Below are 27,392 nucleotides of genomic sequence, written 5' to 3' on the forward strand. Positions count from 1 at the left end.
CGCAGCATTCAAACCATTCAAAGCATTCAAAGCATTCAAAGCATTCAAATCATTCATTCATCATACAAATAAATATCTACAAATTTCCGCCCAGCAAAAAAAAATATACAAAACAACAAAAACAAAAAAAAAACAACAAAAACAGCGAGGTGGAAACCCGAGAGAAATGGTAGATGAGGCAAAATATTTAATAATAACTTGAAAATGTGAAAGAAATCAAATGAAATGCATGACAAATTTTTGCGTCAAAGAGGAGGCAGACAGATACAGACAGATACACAAATAAGAGTACGATTACGAGTATGTGGGGACAAGTGTACGGAAAATGTATTTAAACAACAACAAAACAAGACAAGACCAGTCACAAAATGAACGACACTACTGGTAAAAAAATACGAGAAATATTTGCTTGAAGAGCAGGTGAGGTAGAGCAGGTGGGAATTACCATCATTTGTTATGATTTTTTGAGGCTTCAAGATTGGGGATTATGCAAGCAGCAGGGAGAGAGGCGAAGAGAGCGATCCTCTACAGGATGAAAGTGTGATGCAAGAGACAGGAGACGGGAGACGGGAGACAGAGACAGATATGGGAATGAAAAGTTGACGTAGCTTGGAGCAGCCTGTGGCGGGCATCTTGACTAATTTATCACAGATTTTGAAGGGAATGAGCCGTGCAATTGGCGAGGGTTTGGAGTGAGTCCTCCAACTATCGCAGAGCAATCGAAGCGTTTAATTTTCACTTAATTGCCGTAGTTAAATCATAAATTTAATGAGAGTGCCGTAGAAAGCGATGACGAAGACGTTAGAGCCAGCAGCAGCGGCGGCGGCGGCAAGCGAGAAGCCGTCCGGTGAAGCCGTTAGCGAAATGAACTGTTAGATAATCTGGTCGAAACGTGTGCCGGGAGCAGGCAGCAGGCAGCACTGGCCGGGGGGGTACCAGTTTATGGCCAAGCTATGCGACTCTCGCGCTCTTTAGCTGAACTGAAATTAACTGAAAAAAAAGAAGCAAAGCAAAAAAAAAAACTAACCATTCGATGCTACGTGACGGGCATTCTGAGTGGAGTGAAGTGAAGTGGAGCTGTAAAAACTGCAACTGGCAGGCTTGTAAATGGGATTGAAATTGGAATTGGAATTGGAATTGCCAGTGGCGGCGGCGGCGGCGGCGGCGGCGGCGGCGGCCAGTTTCCAATGTGCGACGAGCGGCTATGCGCAGGCATCTCGAAGTATCTCGAATTGGAATGCCGTCAGATGGCATCCGTGCATCGGTACAGAGACACAATCAGAGAGACAGAGAGAGGGAGAGATGGATGGAGAGCAGATCAACTTTTAGAAGGCTGCAGCTGGCATTTCTTAAGTTACAAGAATCAAAGAAACTATAAAGATTTTAATATTAAGACACAAATTATCAGGCTGCCCTGAATGTAATTTTTACAATTTGTTTAACGAAATTCTAAGGGGAATTCCAAATGAAATTTCATAATTGTTTCTATCGCAAATTTAATTGTTTTGATTAATGTATTTTTTCCTTTTGAAAAAATGGCGACACTCTGCGTAAAATATATACCGAAAATAATAAATTCCAAAAAATTAATTGTTTCCAAAAGCCAGGTGTTCAAAGAGCCCAACAACAGGTGCACCTTGTTGTTCCACTTGTTACATATGTTTATTCTGGCTGCATTGTAATTATACAATCGCAAACGGAATTACATACATATGTATGCATGTATGTGTAGGCACAGTTGAGTGCAAGCTGAGCGAACTTCACGGAGAGAGTTAGAACAGCTCAGCTCTCAGCTGCTGCTAAGCTAAGCGCGAGAGCGCGGGAGCACGAGAGAGCAGCTAGCTGCTACAGAGGTTACAAACGAATCGAAGAACAGTTATAGAGTTTACTTTACTGCTGTTTACTTATTTTTAGAATTTACTGGGGAACATTAGGCTGGAAAATGCGTGCATGGTCTATGTAAACAATAAAATACTCGAATACTCCGCTGCTCGCTCAAATCTTAGCCTAAGCGACAATTAAACGATGATTCCTGAATAAAATCAGTTCTGTGGCCGAGCAATCATTCATATTCTGTTCAGTAAATGTTTAAATATGTTTAAATCCATTTCAAAACAAATTTGCTTCAACATTCGCTTGGCTATATCTTCTAGTATATTTAATCGGTACATCAAATGAGCCACCATCTAATTTTCTTACCCAAACAGCAGTCATAAGAACTACAATTAACCCAGTAACTCGAGAACAGTAGAAGTGCAAAAAGTGCCTGCTGTAAAATATCTAATTATTCGCAGTATTTTATTGTGCATTATGCGCGTAGTCCCCCCCACCAAGAGCATGCCGTCAATTCCGCTTTGATTATGCATATACATATACATATATTTCGTTTAAGGGGAGTACAAAAAATGCATTTAAATTTCATAATCCACCGCCAGTGTGTGTGTGTGTGTGCGTGACTCTCTATAAAGAAGCGCCATACTCGTACCCCTGTACCATGTCTATAATCAAAACGCAAATAAATTGCTGCCATTGCGGCAGGCAAGGCAGGCAGGCAGCAAACTAAAAAAACCACACACGTGAGTGAGTGCATTCCCAATCCAATCCAAGACAAGACCACAACCAACAAGACTGCCACTACGAATATGACGATGATGATGACGATGACGACGTCACTGGAGCGCATTAAACATATAGTTACGTTCATGTGTGTATGTGTGTGTTGTGTGTGTGTGGTAACAATTAAATTTGTGTTAAGTAATTCCAAACGATTATTAACATTACATTACACACTCAATAACCTAGCCCCCAAACAGAGGGAGAGTGCGAGTGCGAGTGCCAGTGGGCGTGGTAGTGGGACATTTCGACGACTAATTGACGGGCATCTCTTTTCACTAATTTGCTTGAATTTTTCATTGAAATGTGTGTGTTCACAGCACAGACGTGTGCCTGCCGCCTCATGCGGAAGCTACGACAGACTCCACTCAGATTGCCAGATGTTAAAGGCCTTGACTTGATCTCATACTCGTAGTTGAAATCGGAAATGTAGTCGGAAATGTTGTATAATTTTTTTTTTTGGTTTTTTTTTTTTTTTTGGTTAGCTACAGTCTAAATATGACACTGGACTTCTGGGCATTAAACTTTGCTTCTAGTCAAAGTACAATACCCTTTTCAGTACCCTTATAGGCATAGGCATGAAATGTGACTTTTGTGAGACAAACAAAGTAATCAAATTATCCCACTGTCCATTGCCCATTGCCATAATATTTAATTTAGTAATTTCGAGTTCTGCAAAAAATGCCCCGAGAGCCATTAAACTTTGGCACATCCCATAGATCATGTGAAAAATCAGCTAAAACAAGTGCACCCTACCATAATTTTGGTCGCAGGCCCTTGACTTGAATGGGTTTAACCCTGAATCTCCCGCCTCTCTCTCTCTCTCTCTCAGTGCTGATTGCTGGGCAATTTACAATAAAAAAAGAAAAATAAAAAAAAGGCCAGCACACAATAAAAACAAAAGGCAATTGTTTGGGGCCAAAAGCAGGCCGCTTCATTAGTGCATTAGTTGGAGCCCAAAGCCGAGAGCAATGTGAGCTCCGAAAGGTCATCAAAAGCGAACGAACGGTGGAATCTTTGGATTCTTGGAATCAGGGATGGGCCAAGATAAGCCGTGGAGATCACACAAGATGCACAGAATTGGGTCAACCAGTTGCCACTCTGGCACCACTCTGGCACACCCTCGTGAAGGTCACCTGTCAGGCTGTCTGTCCATCATTTGTCGCGTTTGTCACCTCTCATCTTCCAACACACAACATTTCCGGATTTGGCGAGTCGAGAAAGCGCCTCGGGGCGGCTCTCACTTTGGCCAATTAGTCAGACGTACGGCGACAAATCAAGCCACAAATTCGTCAGCCCACAAAAGCGGCTTCAAGCTGGAACTGGAGTCCAAGTCGAAGTTGGTGCCTCATCATCGCACCACTTTTACTCGCAGCTGAAGCTGATGCCGATGCTGAAGCTGTGTGGCTTAAACTAAAGCTAAATGCAGAGAGCCGCCTGTGGCTTTTTTTTTGTGGTCGTTTTCCTTGTTTTACAGCTCCCAGTGTCCAGTGTCGAGTGTTCAGTGTTGAGTGTCTTTCTGGTTGCAGTTGCTGGTAAATTCTATTTAAGCCAGCTCTTAAATGCATATGACAAGTGAATGTTGTTTTGGGCGGCCAGGAAAAAGCCAGACCAGGCTGCCGCTACCACCAGTCACAGTCGCAGTCCCAGTCGCAGTCCCAGTCTCAGCCCCAGTAGCAGTTGCAGCCATTAACTTGGCCAACTGGATTTGGTTTTGGTTTTGTTTTTCTTTTTTTTTTTTTGTTCGGTTGCGCTGTATTTTTTTTATGGCATATTTGGATCTGTATTTGGATCTGTTTATTGGCAACTCAATTGATTTCTTGCCTTGGCAGATGCTTCCCTTCCTAATTATTGTTTATTTTTGTTTTTGTTTTTTAATTTTATTACGAGCATATTTTTTTTTTTTTGGTTTGTGTTTTGTGGCCCTCTTTCGTTTCGTTTGTCGTTTTGTTTGTGGTATTTTTTGTCAAGTGGTTTTGTGCTTTGGTGGCCTGTTGTTTCCCTTTTTTGTATTTTTACGGACACTTTCACCCAACGTATAGCACACATTCACATCCACAGCCACATCCAGCAGAAAGAGAGCCAGAGCCGAGCCCCAGCACCAGCCGGCAATAATTATAATAATAAATATTAAAACACTTAACATGCGTTCACTTTTGCTTAAAAATTTTCCAAAATGTCTTTTAGTTTTTGGTTTTTAGCTGGTCCCAAAATGAATGAAAAATGTCACTGAAATTGTTTTGGCATATTCGTTGGATAATTGTAGTTGGGGATTACCGGGATGATACTGGGATTATTTAAATTTCACTGCCAGCAGCTGTAATAATAAATAGCTGAGTGCAGTAGTTTCTGCTTTACCTTGGATCTATGTAGGGGAAATACTCCCTGCCAAAACTAAAGAATAAATTTGGTTTGCGATTGCCCAATGGATAGGCTAATATTTTCGTAGGTATTTCAGGATACGAGTCACGCTGGGATGGCGCAAAGGAGATATATCATTTGTTTGTCTTTTCAGACTACATTTTCATTAATATTTCAAGATCACAATACAATCACTTATTTTGCGGCTCGAAATTCCTTTCTGTTCTCAATTTTTTACTTAGGATATATAAATATAGAAGATACATAAAGAGAGGGGCAAAGAGAGTGAGAGTACAAGAAAAGAATTAAGTGGAAATAAAATACAAGAAAGGAAGAAAGAAATCTTCAGAAATGTCTTCAAGCCCTCTAAAGCTGCTCCCATTGGACATATTTCATTGAATAAATCCTGCACTTTTATACACCCAAATCGAGTACGAGTCGTACTGAAATGGTCCCAAGCGGAAAATATATATAGTCCAATTCCCCATTGATAGTTCCATTTACCCCCCGGCCGTTGCCACACCCGTTGGACAAATCTGTCATTTATGTTCGCCCTTGGGTCAAGGTCGTTGCAGTGGTTCCCATTCACCATTCACCATTGCCACAGGTTCACACTCCGACACTCCGACATGCCGACACGCGGCACCACAATCGAATCGGAATCAAGTTCGTTGCTGCAGTCTTTTGTTTTGTTTTGCCATCCACTTTCCCGGTACAAAAATACAAACTGCAGCCGCCCAGGTGGGGTGAGGGTGGGGGGGATGGGGGGTGGTGCTGGTTACCTGAACCTGTCACCCCAATTTCCCCCCGCCCAACTGCCAGACCTGACCCCCTGCTATTGGCAAGCATTTTCCAATTACATTTTCAATATTCGCTGCTTGTCCGCTTGTCTCTCCTCTGCCGTCCGCTCCGATCGATCGATTGGCTCCTTCCACTCCTCCTTCCGCTCCTCTGCAGCGCCTCTTCGCGGCTTCGATCCAATATAAAAATCGAAAAATCACCCAATACAACAATCGGAATCGAATTGCTCTCTTTTTTTCACAACTTTTCGAGGCGGTGCACACAAACAACAACACAACAACAAAAACAAAATATATAATGAAACAAAAAAAAACAACAACCAAAAGAAAAGAAAAATTAAATGGAAGCAAAATGCGAGCACGCGACTGAAGTTGGGTCTCGGGCCTCGGGCCTTAAGTTGATTTTCGGTTTGATTTTGAGTTTGATTTTGTATTTTCGTTTTGGCTGCGACTGCGGTTTCGGTTTCTGTTTTTGTTTATGTTTGGAATCGGTTTCGGAATCGGTATCGGGGCTTGGCGCATGCGCGGCCTGCAGACCATTTTCAATGAGCGTTCGAGTTGTACTGAAGCCGGCCGCCCCGGCGACAACGTTTCAACGGAGCCACTGCCACTGCTGCGGCTGCGGCTGGCAGCTTGGCGGCTTGGCGGCTTCGTCGTCAGCTTTTGAAGTGTGACTTGAAAAGAGAGCGGTAGCCAATGCCTCTCTAGAAGCTGCCACTGGCAGGAATTCGTTTCGATTCTGTGCCAAAGTCTGCATCCCAATCAATGGATTGTCTAGTGCCCCCGAGGCGTGACCTGTCATCAGCTGCGGCAGCTTCGATTCATAGCTTAAGTGCCTCGCTTGCCTTGACCAAGTACACTGTGATCCGACTATGATCCGACTCTCCGTTTGCCGAGAGAGAGAGAGAGATAGAGAGAGGGGGAAGGTGAACAGCATTCTGTGGACAGGTTTTTGGGGTCCATCTTCAGTGCAGACATTTCACTTTGGTCAGCAGCAGCATCTTCGCCTTTCCCCCAATTGACAAATTCAAATCAAAGTCGTTTGGATTTTTCTTTCACTCGCACGAGACGCACTTACGGTGGGGAAGGCGGGGAAGGGGACCGAGACCGGGACCAAATTGATTTGGTTTTTGATTACAATGCGTTTGTCTGTCTCATTGTGGTCGCTGCTCTCGTTGCATAATAAACAGACAGACTGGGCAGTGGTGGGGGGTACTGGGAGATGGTGGATCGTATGCCTCAATGCACTTCGCCTGCCAATCGAACAGCCTAACCACTGTGATCTGTTTAATGGGCAAAAATGTAAGAAAGGCATACACAGATATGGCACTTTAAAGATTTTTCTTTCGCTCTTGTATAATCCTTGGGATTGCCATTCAAATGTGCGAGTGCGGAGATAAAATGAAGAGCAGTTCATGAAGTTATTGATTGTATTATATGTACATATTTATCTTGAGCAGCGATGGTCACGCCCATTGATGCTATTGTTCCGAGATTTCTTCTCCGGCTACCCATAATGCCATGATGCTCTGGCTGCAGCGACTGCAGCTCGCTCTCGAAAAAGCAGAGTCCAGAGTTGGGTTCGAGAAAGCAACAGCAATCAACGAAGCTGGAGTCCGAGAACCCAATAACAACAAAATATTAACGAAATGTGCAAATTCAGTCTTTGAAAGCCACTCGACTCTCCATTTCCTGCCCAGCGCTGATCTCTACTTGGAGCATCTTTTTTTTTTGGGGCAAGTCTTTGCAATCGGTTGCCTTTGGCAAATCTCTTCATTTTGACGCGCTTGACATATGGAGTATGTAAAACAATTATTTTGTGGGCTTATGTGTAACTACTTTTGCCATTTGCACAAAAAGATGATTACCTTGCACACAAAATTAAATGGTTACTCCCTTTCAGACGGGGGAACCATCTTCTTTTTTATTTTTATTTTTATTTTGTTGTATTTTTGTTGCTGTTGTTGTTGTTGTTGATGTGTCTGTGACAACATTTGACACAATTTAACGCTGACGCGACAAATTCGTGTGCGGCGTTTTGCGTTTTGGCTTGGCTTCAATTGTGCCGCACTTAAATCATTTTTACAGGGGAAGCAGGCCCCACATCTTGAGCAGGGCAGAAGAGGCTTGGGGCTTGGAGCTTGGAGCTTAGGGGTAGGGGTAGGGGCAGGAGCTGCGTTAAGGTTTTTCCAAGTGTTTTATATTTGGTGCGCTTGCGCTTTGACTTTGCCTTTTGCACACACTCCGAATTGCAACACAAAATAATACAAGACACAGCCAAAGCCACAGACACAAAAAAAACAAACCAAAAAAAATACTGAAGCTTAAAAAAAAAAAAAAAAACCAAAAATGACAAAACCCATAAACTCTTGACATGACATGGCAAAAATGCTGGGGCGGTGGATGCGGAGTGGAATGGAGTGGTTGAGTGCAGGGGCTGTGTGTCATGAAATGGAACTTTGCAGCAATGCAGGGGCCAAAATGTGAAGTGATCTTGGTACTTGGCAAATACAAAAAAAAATAAATAAATAGCCACTGATCATGGGATGCCCGGGCTATACGGGAAGCGAGCTCTCTGGCAGTCCATCAGGCATCTGATAGATCAGGAAATTTCACACTGATGGCTTCATTGAGAGCAGAGTTCTCTCTGTCTCTGGGTTCGTCTCTCTATCTCTCTCTGCTGTGATAAGGCGTTGGCTGTGTGTCACCCTCCCCCCACCGTTAAGCTGTGCCAGCCTGCTTTTACTTTATTCGGCCATTCACTTTCTCCGTGTGTTGTTTGCTTTGCTAATTTTCGGATTTAACTTTGTTGCCGTAGTCTCTTTTTCTTTCTCTGTCTCTCTCTCTCTCTTTGTCGGCCAACAGCAAAAGCAGAGAAGCGAACGAGAGAAAAGTGAAGCAGACAGCAAACAAGACGGACGTTTTTTTCTTCGCGGTATATATGTATCTATTTTTAATCAGCACTAAGAGTCGAATCTCCATTCATGGAGAGCATATTAGAGTATCAAAAGCTGCGACCTGCCTTCGGTCTGCCTTGGGTCTGGTCAGCATGCAAAAAAATTCAAAAGAAATTATTCAATCGCGTGGCTAAGATTATTCAATCCAGTCCCATGCAATCCAATCCAATCCAATCAAATCAAATCCAAGCCAATTCGTTTCCATATGCATATGCATGCAAATCAGATCATTCCTCTAATTATACTGTATACTGACGTCACTCTGCAGATTTCATCATACATATGTACATCATAATTGTGCCCCAATTCTGGCCCCTAAATCAGTCAGCATAACAATTCACCTGCCTGGCGGCGCAATGCCAAGTTCGTTGCTCAAGAGGCGGTCGATCGGATAGATGGAGATGGATGGAGCTCACTCTGCAATCTGCGTCTTTGGCTGCCATTTACTGGCGCCAAATGGCCCCCCCCAATCAATCGATCGTCAATGTTGCTTGGCTTGTTAATTAGCATCGAAATTAGCTGCAAATTGTATGCAGACACGCGGCCTCAGGCAGGCAGGCCAGGCAGGCAGACAGGCCTGCCACTGCTCGAGATTGTGCAAGATCCTTCCTGTCAGGCGTCGTCAAATTTTTTATGATTTTTCCTCCGACCGCTGTGAAGAATTTAAGTATACTCGTCATAAAAATGACAAATTTCCCATAACTGAATGACTCCTCCTCCCCTGTTCGATTGCATAACAGCCGAACGACAACGGCAGTCAGTCAGTCAGTCAGGCCTGTTCCAAAGACAAACCAACACTTGAGTCGACACTTGAGAGGTGGGAGGGAAAGTCAAAGTCCCGTCCAGTCGCGTCCCGTCCCGGTAATTTGTGTTTGTGTGTGTGTTTGTTGGGCGCCAAGGCAAACAGGAAGGAAATCCAAGCCAGACTCACCCTCTCCTCCCCTATGCTCCTACTGGCAAGCAAATTAAGATTCAAAGATTTGAATTTGATTTGCTTTTGATGGCTTGATTTATGAGCCGGCCAGGCATGTAAATGAGTTTTGTTGATGCTGGCAAGCCGAAAGTAGGCGAAGGTTAAAGTGCAAACAAGTTGAGCGGCGCTCGAATGTGAGTCAATTCCAACGCCTGAGCATTCTAATCGGGATTTAAATTTTGATTTTGAATCGGGAAACGGAACGCAATGCAGTAATGCTGCCAGTATGACCTACCAGCTATCGATACTATCGCCATATATCGATGTATCGATACAACTATCGGCTGTTTCGTCGAGCAGACAGCTGGTCGCCCCCGTGCATGTGTTGCTATGTATGCGTGTGTGAGTGTGGATTTATTCATAGCGAGAGAGGTCCCAAGGAAAATCAGAAGTTTTGGGGATGTGAAATAGGTTTTTATATAATATTAGTACCCATATACACACACATAGCCTTAGCGAAACGAAATATTCAAAGTAATATTACCACACACCTTGAATCATAGGCGAGTGCGGGCGAAGAAAGGCAACGACAATTCTGCATTTGTGTGTGTGCCGTGTGTGTGTGTGTGCACTAGAACCCTATTGCGGCTGTATGTGTGTTTGGTTTTGTGTGTGAATGAAAAACCTGCAATTGTGAAAAATATAACCAAAAATAAAGGAAATTCAGGCGACGGCGGCGGCGGCAACGACTACTACGACGACGACGACGTTTGTGGCCAGTGCGAGAGTGCGTTGACTTGGTCGCAATCCGAGGAGCAGCAGCAGGGCGGGTGAGTACATACATACTATATGCCCACACTTGGATTTGGGCATAGGGATGGATCGGATGGGATCGGATCCCAAGTCCCATTCATTTCGCCGCTCTCATTCATTCCTGTCCTGTCTTGCCGCTCTCTTCTACCAGGATGGCGGACGCTCAGCAGCAGCAGCAGCAACAACAACAACAGCAACAGCAGACGCAACAGACGCCAGCGGTGGCTATTGGCAAGAAGAAGTGCAAAAACAAGAAGAAAATAGCTGAAAAGCAGCAACTGCAGTTGCAGTTGCAGTTGCAATTGGCGGCGCATCAGAGTAAACAGCCAATCGCCAATGGTCATGCCGGCGGCCATGAGGATGCAGAGCTAGTGTCGGGTGCGGATGCTGAGCTGCTCCTGAAACATGAGTTCCAGAAGTTGCATATCTGCAATGGCCATGGCGCTGGCGAGGAAGCAGAGGCGGCCAATGCCACGCCCCTGCCAGCACTGAATGGCCATGCACATGGCCACAATAACAACAATAACAATCACATCCGAAGCAGCAGCAGCAGCGGCAACGGCAACAGCAACAGCAACAATAGCCATTACAACAACAACGTGGACAGCAGCAACAATAATAAAGCGAAAAGGAACAACAGCAAGCAGAAGAAGCAACAGCATCAGCAGCAGACCACAACCATAACATCCACAATAGCCACAAGCGACACCACTGCCAACACACAAACAACCACAGCAACAACCACAAAGACAACGCCGACAGCGGTCGTAACGGGGACTGAGATGATGGCATCCACCTCAGCGGAGGCTGTCCCAGAAGCCGATGCCGATGCGGATGCAGAGCCAGATGCAGATGCAGTTGCCTCGCCCATAGTTGAGCTCCAGCTTGAACCTGCCACATTAGCCACGGAGATTGTCTACAAGGAATACGAGGCCGAGCATCAAATGCACGTGGGTAGACTCAACATTTTGGCTTTGTTGTGCCCAATCGTACGACCTTTTGTCCCACACTAAACCCCGCCCCAAATTTGTATTGCAGGACATTATGCGTCTGATCCAGGCGGAGCTCTCCGAGCCTTATTCGATATACACGTATCGGTATTTCATTTACAACTGGCCAAAACTGTGCTTCCTAGCCTCGCACGATAATCAGTACGTGGGCGCCATCGTATGCAAGCTGGACATGCATATGAACGTGCGACGCGGCTACATAGCCATGCTGGCGGTGCGCAAGGAGTATCGCAAGCTCAAGATCGGCAGCACACTGGTAACCAAGGCCATTGAGGTAAGAGTCCGCCCGCGAGAGGAGTGATTGATCCGATCCCTGAAGTGAATCTTATCTTTTTGCAGGCCATGCTGGCGGACAATGCCGATGAGGTGGTGCTCGAGACGGAGATGCGCAATGAGCCGGCGCTGCGTTTGTACGAGAATTTGGGCTTTGTGCGTGATAAGCGACTGTTTCGCTACTATCTAAACGGTGTGGATGCGCTGCGCCTGAAACTCTGGTTCAGATGAGTCGAGCCGGCGGCTGCCGTTGAGATTGTCGTCTAAAAGTAGCCGCCATCGCCGAAGACGACGCAACACGACAACACCGCCAGCAGCAGCAGCAGCAGCAGCGTCAGCAAACAGAAGCCGCAGCATCAGCATTACTTCCAGGCCACTGTTTTGCAGTGTGGTCCCACAATGTCCCTGCTCATCGGCGGCTAAATATGTCTTTTTTTTTGTGTACCCCCCCGCATCCCCTCTGCCTACTCCCACTATCGTTTTGTATCGTCTCTCTCTCTCTCTATCTATCTCTATCTCTCTCTCCCTCGCTTTGATTTGTAAATTATTTTACTTACTCTTCCCTTTCTGCCTTTCTTCCTTCCTTGATTCTTTGTTCAAACGTATGGCTTAGACACACACACACACACACATACACACACACACACATAACGAAATTGAAGTTTTTTTACATAAGGCAATTTTTGTATGGAATTACGTGATTTACATGCATAATAGAAAAACAAAAAAAAAACAAAAGAAAAAAACTATACCTTAAGTTCGTAAGCAAGCAATTAGTTATGTACATTCAAAACTACCTTTAAATAGGCAATAGACGCGACATACATGGCATTTCGCATCGTATCATCTGCAGCCACGATTCAGATGCCACACGGAATGCATTCATATATATATATATATATATGCCACACGCCCGCACACATACAGAGAGAAAAAAGCTATACACTTAGAATCAAATGTTTTTGTATAAAAGATCCATTGGAGCCAAGGAGATTGGGAAGGAAATTCTAACGAACAACTCAATTGTATATCAAAACAAAACAGAACAACAACAAAAATAAAAACGAAAATTGGAACAAAATTAAGGACATATACACGACACGAAACACACACACACAAGCATATTGTAGCGATATATATATATACATATACATACCTGTACGACTGTGCAATTTGCGAGTGTAATAGGTTTAAAGACGGATCGATGGATCACATTTAATGAAGGAGACTACTAGTTCAAAATAGTGGCCCCCACACCCACCCAAGTGGATGCCTTAACTCATCTTCGGCTGTCATACCCCGGTCTGATCGAGTCCTGGTCACCATCCATCCATCCATCCATCCCAGAGACCATTTCCCCCCACGCCTCGAGTTTTGTTATCGAATAGTCGAAAGAGGAGGGAGACCCTCGCCGCCCACCACACACATACATAAATGAAGATGAGGTGAATCAAAAACCCCCATCAAAACTAATATTGAAAGAATGCAATAAAAATTTCAGCAATTACGAAAGTTTTCTCCGAGTAATACTTGCAGGGAGAAAGTAGCAGCTTTGGATTTTTGGTTATTGCTGGAAAGCGATGCGGAGATCCAATTGAATTAATGGGGCTGTAGCATGTACATTGTGGGCACCCCGGCCCCCCTCCCAGTCCCCGTGCCCGGGGATTTTAAATTGTAGCGAATTGATGCGCCAAGATCTTGGATTCTTAGTTTTTCGATATTCCCATCACAAAATCGCTTCGATAGCCTCTGATAATTTTGGTTTTTATTTATCATAAAAAAAGTGATTAAAATACTCAACATTTTCGTGTGTTTTGTGGATCCTAGACTTACGAACGAGTGTGGTATTATGCTACCTTAATGGGAAGATTAACAATATTGAACAGTATTCAGTTTCAGTTTCTGTTTAGCCGGCTTAAGCTTAAATTAAGTGCCAGGTCAGCAGGGGTCACGGGGTCAGACTAACTCTACGTATGTACACAGGGGGGCGGCTGTAGACATCTGTGTCCTATCACCTGCTGCGCCTGTTCTTTGTGCTGGCACTGTGACTGGGTGCTGCTGCCGCCGCCGCCGCACTGGAGGAACCACGCAGCTGCTTTAATTCTGTGCGCGTTGCCGCCTTTATGCTCTGCACCTGCTGCCGCACCGAGACATTTTTATAGACAACAGGGGGAGCCGCCGCTGCCGCCTCCGCTCCACCGGCTGAGGCTGGGCCTGTCGTTGACTGTTGCTGCTGCTGCAGCAGCTTCTCCTCAAAGAGATCGCTGACCTCGACCATGCGCGGCTTGAAGAACATATTGGGCCGAATGACGGCCTTCTCTGGATGCTTGAAGAGATTGAGCAGGCCCCAGGTCTCCTCCTGGCGTTCGCTCTCCGGCAGCGATGAGTTCTCCACCTCCGACTCGAGTATCCAGGCGGCATTCCGCACCTCGATGCGCAGCCGTTCGCACTCCTCCAGGCTCACGTTCTTGCTGACGTTCAGCAGCTGTTCCAGCGGATTCACAATGTACATGGCCGAGTGATCCGGCTTGGACAGCTGCCGGCCCTCGTTCAGCGAGATGGCCCGATTGTGGAAGTCAAACTGCGAATAGAACTCGAAAAACTGCAACAGCAGCTCGCTCAGCGAGCTCGTGTTTCGGCTCTGGAAGCCCACACGCTCCAGGTCCCGGCCGAAGGTGCAGTTGATCCCATCCTCGGTGACACGCACATCAGACGCATCGGCCGCCTTCACCAGTGCTCCAATGGTGGGCAGTATGGGCTGGCGCAGCTGCTGCAGAAAGTACATGACCAGGCAGGTCAGCGAGAAGTTGCTGATCCAGCGCCCAGGCGAGGGATTCGTCAGTCCGCTGGCCTGCGCCCAGCGTCGAATGCTGAACGTGAGCGGACGCACTCGCGGATCAATCTCCCCGAACATATACAGCAGCTCGGACATGTAGAAGCCAGAGCTGAAACGAGAGAGATGGAGAGAGAGGAGTGTAAGTATTTTTGGGGTCTGATTCACGGGCGTGGCCTACTAAGCAGTTCATTGCGTGAATGAAGAACTGACCCACCCCCACGACCAGCAGCACTCGCCGGATGTGAGTCCGGCAGTTCCCTGGCGTTGGTGAATCATGGCCATTGGCATGCCAGCCCACCCAAGAGAGAGAACTGATTCACCTGCTGCTGCTGCTGGTGCTGGTGCTGCTGCCCCAAAGAGCGACACAGAGCGGGCGCCTTGTGTGGCAGTGGCATTTGGCAATCGCCACCTGTCGCTATCTAATCTTATCGAGGCTGGGCCCAAAGCTTTTTGCTCGGTTCTGCCCTATAGCATTCAGTATCTTATCTAAGGCATGTTGTCACCCTCGTATCTCTGGCTGTGGCTGGTAGCTGGTGGCTGGTGGCTCTGTGGCCTGGTCAAAACGATTTCAACGAACGAACCCAACGGAGCGCTCTCCTTTCCTGCTGCCACGCAACTTTATTTTTTTTTTTTTGCTGGTGACCCAAATAAAATCAACAAAAACAAGGTGACAAAAATACAATAAGAAGAAAGCCCAAGAGCTGCAGGGGAAAAGTGTGCAGTTCCAAGAGTTATTTGAATAAGTGGAGAATGGATACCCAAAGGAACCCAAAAGATGCTGCAAAAGTTCTGACTGAAAGAAAGAGTTTCAAAAGCGGGTTTCCTCGCGGGCTTTATGGCTTAATGTGTGCTCTAAATGAAGTTTCGCTCCTTTCTACATGGCTTACATGGCCATGCCATTGGTTATTGCTTTCGGTTTTGGTAGTGTGTTGCAATTGGAACTGGTATTAATCATCTAGTGTGTGCGCGGGGCGGCTCCTGATAACGCTATTTGCTAAACACAATTCCGATAAGGCGGCAGCCAACAGAGAGAGCTCAGGCCATAACCAACATCGTGATTAATACAAAAAAATGCTGCTAGAGCAGGGGCGAGAGCTTTTGGTATGTGACTCAAGAGGGGGAATCAAACGCAAAAGGAAGCCAAGGCAGCGCATAAAGTTTAGATGAATCACATTTGATGCCTGGGGCGAGGCATACCTTTGTAGCTCTTCCTAGTCCAATCTCTTAACAGTTTTTGTTTGTCTCCTTTTTCTTTGCAGCCTGCCACATTATGGGTATTGGTTATGGAGCCTCTGACGAGCAGCTGGAGAAGCAGATCGGTTGCGTCAAATACACGCTCTTCTGCTTCAACATTGTGGCCTGGATGATAGCCACAGCATTGTTCGCCCTGACCGTCTGGCTGCGTGCCGAGCCGGGCTTCAATGACTGGCTGCGCATCCTCGAGGCGCAGTCCTTCTACATCGGTGTGTATGTGCTGATCGGCGTGAGCATCATCATGATGGCGGTGAGCTTCCTCGGCTGCCTGAGCGCCCTCATGGAGAACACTTTGGCCCTGTTCGTCTTCATTGGCACGCAGCTGTTTGGCTTTGTGGCCCTGGTGGCCGGATCGGCCGTCACCATGCAGTACAGCACAATTAACTCGAGTCTGCAGCCGCTGCTGAATGTGTCGCTGCGTCGCTTTGTGGCCACCTCGGAATACACCTACTCCAACTATGTGCTGACCATGATCCAGGAGAATATCGGCTGCTGCGGCGCCACCGGTCCCTGGGACTATCTGGACCTGCATCAGCCGCTGCCCAGCTCCTGCCGCGACACGGTCAGCGGCAATGCCTTCTTCAATGGCTGTGTGGATGAGCTGACTTGGTTCTTCGAGGGCAAAACCAGCTGGATTGTGGCCTTGGCCATGACCCTGGCCATGCTCAATGTCATTTGTGGCACAATGAGCTTCGTCCTCGTCCAGGCCGTCAAGAAGGAGGAGGAGCAGGCCAGCAACTACCGCCGCTGAGCAGTAGACACAGACACACACAACACACCCATACCCACACACACATACTTAAGTTAGCAGTACAGAAACGACAAGAGACCCTACGGATAGTTAGTACCACCCACTAGATTAGATCCTAAGTTACCCCACCCACATCCAATCCGAACAATAAAGATTTAAATGCCACTCGGCGACGCAACCCCAAAACACACAGACATACAGAGACATCCCCGCATGGAATACTCACAGGTTGCTCATGGAGAGATCCACCTCCAGATTTAGATGCTCGTGATGGTACTTGATGATGGGCACTCGGGCTTGCAGGATGCGCCGCACATGACAGACGCCGGGCAGAAAGAGGTGCAGCATGTCGCCAAAGCATTCCATGTGCCGCTGCGTCTGCGATCGTCCGTTGCTTAGGTTCTCTTTGGTGTGGTAGATGAGCCGCGAGGGCTGCTCGCTATCCGTGTGCCTGCGACCGCCAGTCTCCCTGTCGAAGCGCAGGATAAGGTCCAGGTCGCAGCCCATCTTGCCGAAGCCGTTTACCGAGGAGCCAAACGGATGGGCCTGCGCGGCGGGGAACATCCCAGATATGGCCTGCTGCACCTGCAGGGCGGCCAGGAAGCGCATGCGCACCCCGAGATCGTTCAGCTGGGTGTGCTCATGCAGCAGTTGCACCTGTTGCTCGATGCTCGCCGCCCCGCGCAGCTGGCTGAGCAAAGACGCCTGGTCAAGCTGCCTGGTGCCGTCCACGGACAGCAGATCTCTGAGCGGCTGCTGGCTGGTGTTGTTGTTGTTGGCGATGGCTGCGAGTTTGGGGCCACGCTTGCCGGGTGCCGCCTTGAACCAGAGGAAGGGCGAGCGTACGGGTACCCCGCTAAGCTCACCATTGGTGGCGCCCGCGTCAATGGCAGCCGCTGCCTCGTGGGCTGTGGAGTACTCCAGCAGAATGTAGTGCAGATCGTCGTCATGCCGCACGCAGTAGTGGTGCGCCCCCACAATGGCACCAAAGCGACTGCAGTAGTTATACAATTCCGAGTAGGACTTCTCGGAGCTGACCTGGACCACGATGCTGCGCTGAGCCTGGACCTGACGGCCGCCAATAAACTCGTCATAGTTGGGCTTGCCTGGTGGGGAGAGAAATGGGTATAAGAACGATAGAAACAAGCTGCTAGCTGGTCGCCTTACCTCTGGGCGAGGATGCGGATGCGGCTTCTGTGGTGTATTGTTTTACGCAATATTTTCGCCAGAGCTGCACGTTCTGTGCTCGACGCATCAAATTGTTCATGGCGGGTATATGTGACTGACTGGTGGAGATCCTAGCACTACTTCATGCGTCCTGCAAGTCCGGCGTTTAACTTTAACAAATAGCCCCCCAAATTTTTGATTGCACTTGCCTTTGTGGGGTTAGGGTGAATGTCCAGCTGTTCGGCTGCCAGCGCCAGGGCTGCAATATTACAAATTTCTGATTTTAATGCGAAATGTTTTTGATTTGTAATATCTTTAATGAGAAAACATTTAACTAAGCGTGAATTTACAAATGAATGCTCGTTTGAAAACAGTAATTTTCAATGAACAGACACTCCGCGATGCCGATAGCAGAGTGTCCATCCCTGGTGCCTCAAGAGTTAAATTTATTAAATGAAATTCTTCAATAATTCACCATAAATGTTTAAGGTTGCTTACTGTTTATTGATCAGTGCTCTTTTTTAGTTACTCTTTTATTCAAGAAAACTTTTTCAACATTTTTTCAGCTGAAATGAATATTGCAAAGTTATCGATTACCTCGATTGCTGATGCGCTGGCGGTACCATTCAAATTTCTTGCTTGAATTTTTCAAATACACATTTATTGAGTAATTATCGTTATTACATTGGGGATTTGTTCTCCACTGGGATGCCCCCATCTTTCTTTCTTATAACTAGGTTTAATTATGCTATATGTGTGTATATGTGTATATTCACGTACAAAAATGAGACGCCCGGGGGGTATATTTTCGAAATATGTGTAAAGGGTCGTCTTGCACTTTCCTTTCCCTATTTATTTAGGGGCATTGTTTTTGTTACATTTAAACATCATATGTGTGGGTGTATACATATTTGTATATGTGTGTTTTATGGTATATACATAAATACGGTGTAAGTATATAGAATGCGGTTATTGCTGATCTCTGCTGGGGGGGATCCGATTACGCTGGAGTGTGAGTTCATAGAATACATACATACATACATATATTATGTGTGGTTTATATTAGAACTGATCTGGGATCTTAGATATACTTTTACATTGTTATTGTTCATTGGGTTGCGGAAATACAGTTGTGAGCCTTGGGGTTAGGTTCTATAAGTAAATTGTGTGTTGAATTCTTCGTTTAATTTTTGTGTGTTGAGTGTGGCTGTGTGTGTGTGTTGTTGGTGCTTCACTTCGCTTCTTTCTTTCAAATGCAAAGTCGTCAGATTCTGAAAATTTTAATTGGTTTTTTTTTTCCTTTTTTTTTTTGGTTTCACTTATTATCTCAGTATCACATATGTCTCCTCCAAAATGCTGTCAGTGTGCGGAAACATATCCATTTAGCAACAATTTTACACGCTCTAGCTGTTTTTTTTCTCTCTCTTTCTTTCTTTCTATCTAGAAATAATTACGCGAACAAGGAACACATTGAAAAGCGTGCCAAAAACTTAAGTTAATTAAATTATAATTAATATGTATACAAAAATGACTGCTCTGAGCTGTTCTGTTCTGTTTCGTTTCGTTCCGTTCTGTCTGTGCGCTGTGCGTGCCTGTGTGGTATGAATATGTGTGTGTGCGGGTGCCAATGTGCTGCTTGTGCTGGAAGGACAAAGGGGAATATTCGGTTGTAAATGCCTGTGCCTGGACTAAACATAATTACCATACATATAGTATATCCTTAGCTCCTAGCTTAAACACACGAACACAACATACACATCCATACATTGAAATACAAACATTCATATCGCATAGTTATGTAAGTATATAGTTTAGTTGTGTTATCTTTTTGTTTTAGTTTAGTTTAGCTCTAGCTCTAGCTTTGCAGAAATGCACTCAAATATTGCTTGCTACAGCTGCACAGCGACGTTCGCCCCCACACCCCCATTCCACGCATCTACATATATCTAGAATCTAGATGTCGTCGATCAGGCGACCCTCGATGACGGACGAGTGGTGGTAGTTGGGCCGCGGCCTAAAGTCCTCGTTCTGCTCGTTCAGCTGCGTCGGCGACAGATCTACGCCCGGACATGAGGGCGTCACCACAATCTGCTCATACTCATGACTGCGCTTGCTGCACGAAAGCAAGGGAGATGGCTATGGTTAGATGGCTGCTTTTCGAAGGGTTAGGCCCCACACTTACCCGAAACACCTGAATATGACGCTCTTGAGCCAGGCGAAAAAGTTGAATTCGGCTGTCAGGCCGGGCTTGACGGCTGGATTGGCTGTGCCCACATAGAACCAAACGACAAAGACCACCAGGAAGCAGGTCAGAGCGTAGTACCAGTTGACCAGCAGCATCACCAGCAACTTGACAAAGGCCTAGGCGATAGCCAAACGATAAAGAGATATATATAGATATAGAACAGATGACAATGAGGCAGAATCACTAGCTTACCCCTCCCAGGGAGAACCAGCGATTGCAGTAGCCAGAGTACCAGTTTTTCGTCTTGGAATGTATGGGCGGACGGATGGGTGCAATCGGTTCGTTCTCGTCCTCGCTGCCGCCCTGTGTGGCCGACTGCTCCACTGACAGCGCAGTGGCATCTTCTGTGCCCGTTTCTGTGGCTGCTGCTGTTGTTGTCGTTGATGATGCCTGAGCTACCGCGGCTTGGCTCGATGCCGGCGCTGTCGTGGAGGTGCTGGGCCCCTCCAAGTCGAACTCCATTGGCGCCGCCTGGTGCATGGGCGAGTTCTGTGGACTCTGCAAATTCTTGTGACGCACTCGATCGGGGAAGAGCAGGTCCAGGTCGTTGCCACCATCAGAGACGCTGCCGTAGCGACGTGTCTCGTAGCTGGGGCTCGAGGCCTGGATGCGGAAGCGCTCCTCGCGCTGCTCCTGTATGTCAAAGGTCTGGGCCAAGGCGAAGTAGGCGTAGTTGATGCAGGCGTAGGTAAGCAGGAAGGGCATGGTCACAATGGGGGCCAGGAAGTTAATGTCGCCCACAATAATGAAGGTGACCGTCACGAGTGCCACAATGGCCATGGCATACAGTGGTACTTTGTTGGGTCCGCGCTGCAAGGGTAGAGAACTTTAAGAATATATCCAAAGAGAAATAAAGATTACTTACACCCTTGCCCAGCACATCGATGCCTGGAATGACGCTCTCCTTGGCTATGCTCTGGAGTACGCGTGGTGTGCCATACATGGCGCCTAAGCAGGAGGACATGCTGGACACGTATATGCCGGCCAGGAGCAGGAAATGCACCGCCGACACCTTGACGGAGATCATGTAATCTTTGTAGAGATTATCCCGTTGGCAGGTGGCCCCCAGGAACAGAACAAACACCAAGTACAAAAATGTCCTGACAAAGAGAAAGAGAGAGAGAGTCACTATGTGGGCACGAGGGTACGGGAAAAGGGTACCCCCATAATTGGGGGAAGCCTTACGATGTGCCAAAGGCAGCCAGGGTGCCGTTTGGTATGTCTGTGGAGGGTGCGCGCAGGTCGCCGCTCATGTTGATGCCCGACAGAACGCCGGTGACGGTGGGGAAGAAGACGCCAAAGACGCGGAACCACGAATAGCCGTTCTCGTACCTTGGCCAGAGATTTTCAGCAAAGTTGCCGCTCATCCAGCCATCGAAGCCATTCTCTGCGATGGGAATCGAAATGAGCGAGGGTCAGACGATGACCGACATTATCTCTCACCTGGATCTACACCCACAAAGCTGCCGACCATAAAGTCCAGCGCCGAGATGAGCAGGATCATGAGCAGAATGAACTGCAGCTTGATGACCCACTTGACGCCTGCCACATTAATGCAGCCCAGGAGAAGAACAGCAGCGGTGGCAAAGCCACGAGCCGCCCAATTGTTGCCCTGCAGTCCGACCAGTCCGGCCATCGACTCGCCGAATCCCAGCACATTCAGGGCACAGCCCACCGCCTGGCCAAAGCAGTAGAGCAGACCCAGGGCGCCACCGAAACGGGAGCCCAGGGTGTGCGCAATCAAAAAGTAAACGCCGCCACTCTCCACACGGCAGCGTTCGCAGATGCCGATGGCCGAGAGGACGCTCACCAGGGCTATGAGGACGGTGCAGACGATGATGGCCACTGCATTGATGATGCCCGCCTGGGCCACGATCCAGCCCGAGCGCAGGAACACGATCACGCCAAAAACGTTGATCAGGCAGGAGGTGAAGACCCCATCCCAGGTACCGAACAGCACCGGCTGCGAGATGAAGAAGTTCGAGCGCCACCTGTTGAGTGTTGGATCAAGGAAAAAAGGGATGTGTTGTAGTCCGGGGGTGGCACCTGGAGTCGGTCCTATTGATTACTCACCAAGGCTTATCGCCCTGCTCCCCGGCGAATATCTCGTTCGCTCCGGAGGCATGGTGGCCACCGGCTGCGTATGTGTACTCGTTGCCCAGGTCCACGAATCCGCCCGTGTTGTTGTTGGTCCGCTGGCGAAAGCTGGCCACGGCCACCTCACCGTCATCATCGCCGCCAAGACCGAAGCGCTGCCAGTCGACAGTGCGCCGGTTCCCGTTACTTTCCGCCGTATTACTCATACTTCGCTCCCGTCTGCGTTCTGCGTGTGGGTTCTGTTGTTGCTGGTGTGTGTGTGTGAGTGCTGCACAGAGAGAGCTGTGCGTTTTGGGGGCTAGTTGTTGTTGTTTTTGTTGGAGCCGACTTATTCCTGGCCTCTGCGATGAGGCTATCTATCGACTGTTCTGACCTAATCGCGGCAATTAACTGATTGCTATTTATTGGCGTCTTGGCTGGCTCTGGTTGCGACGTCGCAATGATGATGATGGATACCAAAACACATCCACGCAGGCAAGCGAATGAAATTTTTGGGCATGTGATTTGGCTGGAAAGGCGCTCCAAATCTGTGTCGTGTGGCCCCCTTTTCGCTTACTAGCAGCTGGCACGCGCAACAGCGGACCTCATCATTGGAGGGCAGGAGGAAACGAATGCAATGCAACTGATGTCGGCGGTAAATGCGTATAAAGTTAAATAAAAACACACTTTCATGTAAACTATAAAGTCGTCATCGATAGCTTTCCTTTCCAATAGCGACCCGACTATCGCGGTGCTACCAGATGATGGCCGGCGCGCCAATTCAAATTGATCGAATTGCGAGTCCAAAAATGTGGCTTTCAAAATGCCTACACCCACTGGATTTTATTTTGTTTATTTTCTTTATATATTTCAGCAGCTAGTCCTCCTTGGTAATTTCCGCCACCGAATGTCGATTTGAGCTCGTATTTTATGTCAACATCTGTTCGGCTTGTGACTGGGTGGCAACTCCGAACTGCGGTCTCTGCGGTGTCTGCACGTGTTTACGTTTGGTTTGCAGTTTTGTTCTTAATTCTGTGCGTAAAATGGTCAAAAAGAAGGAAAAGTCGGCCAAGGGGCCAAAGAAGGGCGACCAGGAAGGACCTACAACATCAGCCGCATATGCCGCCAAGATCACCACGCCCGCCCAGGGCGATGCAGAGACTGGGATTTGGGGCGATGCTCGCTTCCAGCATTTGATGGCCGATCCCCGCTTCAAGGGTGTGCCCAAGGTGCAGCGGAAGGTGAAGATCGACAAGCGCTTCCAGGGCATGTTCACGGATGACAAGTTCAAGGTGAAGTACACGGTGGACAAGTACGGCCGGCCGGTCAACACAAGCAATGCCGAAGATTTGCGCAAGTTCTACGAACTGGATGAGAACGACAGCGATGAGGAGGCTGAAAAAGAGGCTGAGGCGGCGGGTACGAAAGAAGTCGAAGATGAGGAGCAGAAAGAGCGCCGGGCAGAAGAGCTGGCCATTGCACGCGTGGACGGTGAGAAGGATGAGCTCGAGAACGATGCCCTGGAGAGCGACGGCTCCGAAGTTCCGGAGAACCTGCGCGAACGCCTGACCAACCCCAACGTTGATTATGCTCGCGGCGAGGGGCGCCTGATGACGGACTCCTCGTCGGACGACGACACCGACGATGACGAAGGTGCCGAGGGTCCAGAGCTGCAGATCGACCACGTCTGGGGCGAGCTGGACAACGATGCCGAGACCACCGAAGAGTCCACCCGCCGTTTGGCCATCTGCAACATGGACTGGGACCGCATACGCGCCGAGGATCTGATGGTACTGCTGAGCTCCTTCCTACCGCTCGGCGGGAGCATTCTCAGTGTGAAGATCTACCCCTCAGAGTACGGCAAGGCACGCCTGGCCGAAGAAGAGATTCATGGCCCGGCCGAGCTGGTTAAGCGTGACGAGGAGCAGCACGAGGAGGAGGACGACTCTGATGAGGAGCTGGTCAAGGAACAGGACAGTGACGTCGAGGAGGGCGCCGACTACCACATGGAGAAGCTGCGCCAGTACCAGCTGAACCGTCTCCGCTACTACTACGCTGTGGCCGAGTGCGACTCGGTGGCCACCGCCGACAAGGTGTACAAGGAGTGCGATGGCATCGAGTACGAGAGCTCGGCCACGCGCGTCGATCTCCGCTTCATACCCGACGACACCTCCTTCGAGGAAGATACGCCCAAAGACGAGTGCTCCGAGCTGCCGGATGCCAGCAACTACAAGCCACGCCAGTTCACCACAACGGCCCTGCAGCAGGCCAAGGTGGATCTCACCTGGGACGAGACGGCGCTGGACAGACGCGAACTGGGCGACAAGCTCTCCAGCGGCCAGGTGGACAAGCTCACCGATAAGGAGCTTCGCCAGATTGTCGCCTACAGCAGCGAGGAGGACGAAGACGAGGAGGAAGAAGAGCAGCCCCAGGCGGTGGAGAAGAAAGAGCAGCAGCCAGAGCATAAGCAGCCTCAGCCGCCCAAGAAGCTGTCGAAGCAGGAGCGCATTGCCAGCTATAAGAACCTCCTGGCCGATATCCTGCAGCAAGAGAAGCAGGACAAGGAGCACAAATACGAGATGGAAATGTCCTGGAACATTGAGCCGACTATCGAGCCAAAGGAGGAGCAGCAGAAGACGGGCACAGGCACCGCGGGCCAGCCATCCGACCTGACGCCCATCGAGAAGGTGATCCAAAAGCGCAGCGAGAAGAACAAGCTGCGCAAGGAGCTGCGGCGCAAGAAGCAGATCGAGGCACGTGGCGGCGATTCCGAGGACAGCGACGACTCCATAGTGCCCGATGGCATCGACATGAACGATGCCTACTTCGCGGAGGAGTTCGCCAATGGCGACTACGAGCCGCCCAAGACCAAAAAGCAGGCCAAAAAGAAAAACAAGAAGCAGGATCAGGCCGAGGATGTGGCAGCGGAGCAGCAGCAGCAGCAGGAGCTGGCCCTGCTGCTGGACGACGGCGATGGCTTGGAGGAGAAGCAGCACTTTAGCCTGACAAAGATCCTCAAGCAAGAGGAACTGGATTCAGGCGGCGCCAAGCGCAAGCGGCGCAAGCAGCTCAAAAAGGCCAAGCACCAGCCCCGAGGAGACGGCCAAACCGGACGACGATTTCCACGTGGACCTTAACGACACGCGCTTCAAGGCCGTCTACAAGTCGCACGAGTACAACATCGATCCCACGCACTCTCACTACAAGGCCACCAAGGGCATGCAGCAGATCATTGGCGAGAAGCTCAAGCGTCGCGAGCGGCAGGTGGACGGCAAAGCAGAAGCAGACACATTGGACTCTGCCGACGAGTCGCTGGCCCCCAAGCGCAGCAAGCAGCAGCTGGAACAGTCGGCGCTGGTGAAGAGCCTCAAGCGGAAACTGCAGCAGCAGCACAGCAGCAGTCGAAGCCGAAGCAGAAGCTCTAGGGGATTGGATTACTGTTTATTTGCTTAATGTAAATTATTAAGTTAGAAAAGTAAATGCTAAACATTAATACGGGTACAAACATGGAGTGCGGATCATAAATTAATTGTAGTTGTAGTTGAAGTACTGCTTGTAGAGGAAGGCAGTGATGCAGGGATCCAGCCGGAAGATATCGGGCACACAGATGCGGCGCTCCTGCTCGTAGACCACCATCAGTTCGCAGATGTTTGACCAGCTGGAGTTGTGCAGGCGCCGTATGAGCTGGCAGTCGAGTTTGGGCCGCGTCAGGGTCACCACCACGGTGTGCACCTGCTGGGGCGTGGCTCCCGGATCGATGAGCGCCACAAAGGGGCTGCGGCCGACGCACAGCTCGTAGAGGACCAGCCCCAAAGACCAGATGTCCGACTTGTAGTCAACCTTTCCCTGTCCTGACATAACCTCCGGGGCCATGTACAAGGGTGTGCCCACGCCCGCCAGGTGCTGCTTGCTGGGCGCATGGACATTGGAGATGCCAAAGTCGGCAATTTTCACGCGATCGCCAGCGGCGAGCAGCATGTTCTCCGGCTTGATGTCACGGTGGATGACGTTGCGTATGTGCAGGTACTCCAGACCAATCACCATGTCGCCGAAGTAGCGCAACAGGCGATCCTGCGGCAGGCTGGCCGTGTGCTGAATGATATCCCGCAAGGTGCCATTGGGCGCGTATTCCATCACAATGTTGACGGTGCCGGCGTGGTTGAAGGAGCGTATGAACTCGACAATGTTGGGGTGACGCAGCTGCGAGATGATGTAGATCTGGTTGGTGGGAGAGATGGAACCATGTTTATACCACATATGTAATTCATAGACACACACCCCATCTCACCTCCTCCTTGATCAGGCTGAGCTCCGTCTTGGGATTGCGTACGATGATGCGCTTCACGCAGACCTGCCGCTGCTGGCGACTGCCCTCGTGCTGCAGGCACAGAAAGACACGACCGAAGGTGCCCTGGCCGAGCACGCGCACGGCCCTCAACATGGGATCGCCAAGATTCATTTTTAATGGCTTGTAATCAAAAAAACTTGCAAAATAATTTTTCCACATAGCCAGTTTACAGTTAAACGGCATTCAGCGACCCGCGCTCCCATTATCGATAGTTCCAGAATCGATCAGAGAGAAGAACCCGCACTTTTGAATTCAAATTTAAATTCAAATACAAATTAATTGCAAAGGCGAGCGGCTGCGCTGTGCTTCCTGCCAATTGCGGGATGTTATATAAAGCGATTTATCGCCGAATTGATAATTAATAAAAATGTTTGCCAAGACAAGCAAACTGGCCCAAACTGGCATGTTATGCAAATTGTGTTGGGTGAGAAAGCAGTTTACTTTTACTTTTCCCCACTGGATTATGTGTGTGCGCGCAATGCACATGGTGTACTCAGCCAGCCGCATTTGCCTGCTGCAAGCATACTAACCTACAATAAATCGCCCGATTGCACTCGAAAAGGCAGCGGTGCTCGGCTGCTGCTACTGCTGCTGCTACAGCTGCGCCTCTATTCGCATGCAGGAGGCCCAGCCCCCCTTCAAAATTCGTCTCGTCGCGAATATCAATTTTGGGCTTTTTCAAACTTCCTAAGTCGCTCACATGCACGCGGTGGATTATCTAACAAATGCTGCATTTTATTTGGAATGGTTACTTATTTCTCGTTCGATTTGAATCTGTTGAGTGGTAATCTCTGCCAAAGAGAGAGAGGAGAGCTCATTAACCTTTCACCTGTGGCGTCAGAGCCTACTTTGCCCTGCTGCGTGCTCTAGTTGAAACAATGGAATGCACTTGCATAAGCGGCAGGCCCTTCACCATAATTAGAGCCCCCATGGCAAGCAACTCCCATCATTTATCACTCCATCTGGTGAATTGAT

The 27,392-nt window shown here is 48.6% G+C and overlaps 6 protein-coding genes across 8 annotated transcripts; 3 read left to right on the plus strand and 3 right to left on the minus strand.

The window, feature by feature from the left end:
- Positions 1-10,038: 10,038 nt before the first annotated feature.
- On the plus strand, positions 10,039-12,937 carry LOC111081284 (N-alpha-acetyltransferase 30A). Its single transcript, XM_022377304.2, has 4 exons — positions 10,039-10,474; positions 10,609-11,407; positions 11,496-11,741; positions 11,807-12,937. The coding sequence occupies exons 2-4, from the start codon at positions 10,610-10,612 to the stop codon at positions 11,969-11,971; spliced, it is 1,209 nt and encodes a 402-aa protein (XP_022232996.2). The 5' UTR covers positions 10,039-10,474; position 10,609; the 3' UTR covers positions 11,972-12,937.
- A 552-nt stretch (positions 12,938-13,489) lies between these two features.
- On the minus strand, positions 13,490-18,041 carry LOC111081281 (poly(A) RNA polymerase, mitochondrial). Of its 2 annotated transcripts, XM_022377301.2 has the most exons (4): positions 17,958-18,041; positions 17,749-17,899; positions 16,808-17,687; positions 13,490-14,685 (listed from the first exon to the last, which is right to left on the minus strand). In XM_022377301.2, the coding sequence occupies exons 2-4, from the start codon at positions 17,846-17,848 to the stop codon at positions 13,752-13,754; spliced, it is 1,914 nt and encodes a 637-aa protein (XP_022232993.2). In that variant the 5' UTR covers positions 17,849-17,899; positions 17,958-18,041; the 3' UTR covers positions 13,490-13,751. The 2 variants fall into 2 exon arrangements, with proteins under 2 accessions (XP_022232993.2, XP_022232994.2); XM_022377302.2 differs by lacking the exons at positions 16,808-17,687; positions 17,749-17,899; positions 17,958-18,041 and adding an exon at positions 14,897-14,958.
- Positions 15,813-16,779, plus strand: LOC111081285 (tetraspanin-2A). Its single transcript, XM_022377305.2, has one exon. The coding sequence runs from the start codon at positions 15,847-15,849 to the stop codon at positions 16,579-16,581; it is 735 nt and encodes a 244-aa protein (XP_022232997.1). The 5' UTR covers positions 15,813-15,846; the 3' UTR covers positions 16,582-16,779.
- A 947-nt stretch (positions 18,042-18,988) lies between the features above and the next one.
- LOC111081277 (solute carrier family 12 member 8) lies at positions 18,989-22,802 on the minus strand. 2 transcript variants are annotated; one of them, XR_005967819.1, is made up of 8 exons: positions 22,067-22,802; positions 21,437-21,984; positions 21,179-21,380; positions 20,859-21,093; positions 20,186-20,803; positions 19,931-20,109; positions 19,451-19,861; positions 18,989-19,389 (listed from the first exon to the last, which is right to left on the minus strand). XR_005967819.1 is itself a non-coding variant. In XM_022377295.2 (7 exons), the coding sequence occupies exons 1-7, from the start codon at positions 22,294-22,296 to the stop codon at positions 19,702-19,704; spliced, it is 2,172 nt and encodes a 723-aa protein (XP_022232987.2). In that variant the 5' UTR covers positions 22,297-22,802; the 3' UTR covers positions 18,989-19,701. The 2 variants fall into 2 exon arrangements, 1 of the variants encoding a protein (XP_022232987.2); XM_022377295.2 differs by having other exon boundaries at positions 18,989-19,861.
- A 201-nt stretch (positions 22,803-23,003) lies between these two features.
- On the plus strand, positions 23,004-25,522 carry LOC111081276 (pre-rRNA-processing protein esf1). The gene is given in 2 exon segments (XM_022377294.2): positions 23,004-25,158; positions 25,160-25,522. Coding segments are annotated over 2 exon segments (2,409 nt in total). The 5' UTR covers positions 23,004-23,112.
- On the minus strand, positions 25,496-26,606 carry LOC111081278 (aurora kinase A). Its single transcript, XM_022377297.2, has 2 exons — positions 26,358-26,606; positions 25,496-26,287 (listed from the first exon to the last, which is right to left on the minus strand). The coding sequence occupies exons 1-2, from the start codon at positions 26,598-26,600 to the stop codon at positions 25,595-25,597; spliced, it is 936 nt and encodes a 311-aa protein (XP_022232989.2). The 5' UTR covers positions 26,601-26,606; the 3' UTR covers positions 25,496-25,594.
- Positions 26,607-27,392: the final 786 nt, after the last annotated feature.

Source organism: Drosophila obscura, unplaced genomic scaffold, assembly GCF_018151105.1.
Source record: "Drosophila obscura isolate BZ-5 IFL unplaced genomic scaffold, ASM1815110v1 contig_190, whole genome shotgun sequence".
NCBI classification, from domain to species: domain Eukaryota; kingdom Metazoa; phylum Arthropoda; class Insecta; order Diptera; family Drosophilidae; genus Drosophila; species Drosophila obscura.

What these genes read in the sequence shown, in the direction of transcription:
- LOC111081277 (XM_022377295.2), bottom strand. Translation starts at nt 22,296, where the DNA reads ATGAGTAATACGGCGGAAAGTAACGGGAACCGGCGCACTGTCGACTGG. An exon ending in CTTTGTGGGTGTAGATCCAG is followed by an intron (nt 21,381 to 21,436) that starts GTGAGAGATAAT and finishes TTCCCATCGCAG; the next exon opens with AGAATGGCTTCGATGGCTGG. An exon ending in GTCATATTCAGGTGTTTCGG is followed by an intron (nt 19,862 to 19,930) that starts GTAAGTGTGGGG and finishes GCTTTCGTGCAG; the next exon opens with CAAGCGCAGTCATGAGTATG.
- LOC111081281 (XM_022377301.2), bottom strand. Translation starts at nt 17,848, where the DNA reads ATGAACAATTTGATGCGTCGAGCACAGAACGTGCAGCTCTGGCGAAAA. An exon ending in ATCCGCATCCTCGCCCAGAG is followed by an intron (nt 17,688 to 17,748) that starts GTAAGGCGACCA and finishes TCTCCCCACCAG; the next exon opens with GCAAGCCCAACTATGACGAG. An exon ending in GATCTCTCCATGAGCAACCT is followed by an intron (nt 14,686 to 16,807) that starts GTGAGTATTCCA and finishes CTCTCGTTTCAG; the next exon opens with CTCTGGCTTCTACATGTCCG.
- LOC111081284 (XM_022377304.2), top strand. Translation starts at nt 10,610, where the DNA reads ATGGCGGACGCTCAGCAGCAGCAGCAGCAACAACAACAACAGCAACAG. An exon ending in AGGCCGAGCATCAAATGCAC is followed by an intron (nt 11,408 to 11,495) that starts GTGGGTAGACTC and finishes TTTGTATTGCAG; the next exon opens with GACATTATGCGTCTGATCCA. An exon ending in TGGTAACCAAGGCCATTGAG is followed by an intron (nt 11,742 to 11,806) that starts GTAAGAGTCCGC and finishes ATCTTTTTGCAG; the next exon opens with GCCATGCTGGCGGACAATGC.
- LOC111081278 (XM_022377297.2), bottom strand. Translation starts at nt 26,600, where the DNA reads ATGCCGTTTAACTGTAAACTGGCTATGTGGAAAAATTATTTTGCAAGT. An exon ending in TCAGCCTGATCAAGGAGGAG is followed by an intron (nt 26,288 to 26,357) that starts GTGAGATGGGGT and finishes CCCACCAACCAG; the next exon opens with ATCTACATCATCTCGCAGCT.
- LOC111081285 (XM_022377305.2), top strand. Translation starts at nt 15,847, where the DNA reads ATGGGTATTGGTTATGGAGCCTCTGACGAGCAGCTGGAGAAGCAGATC.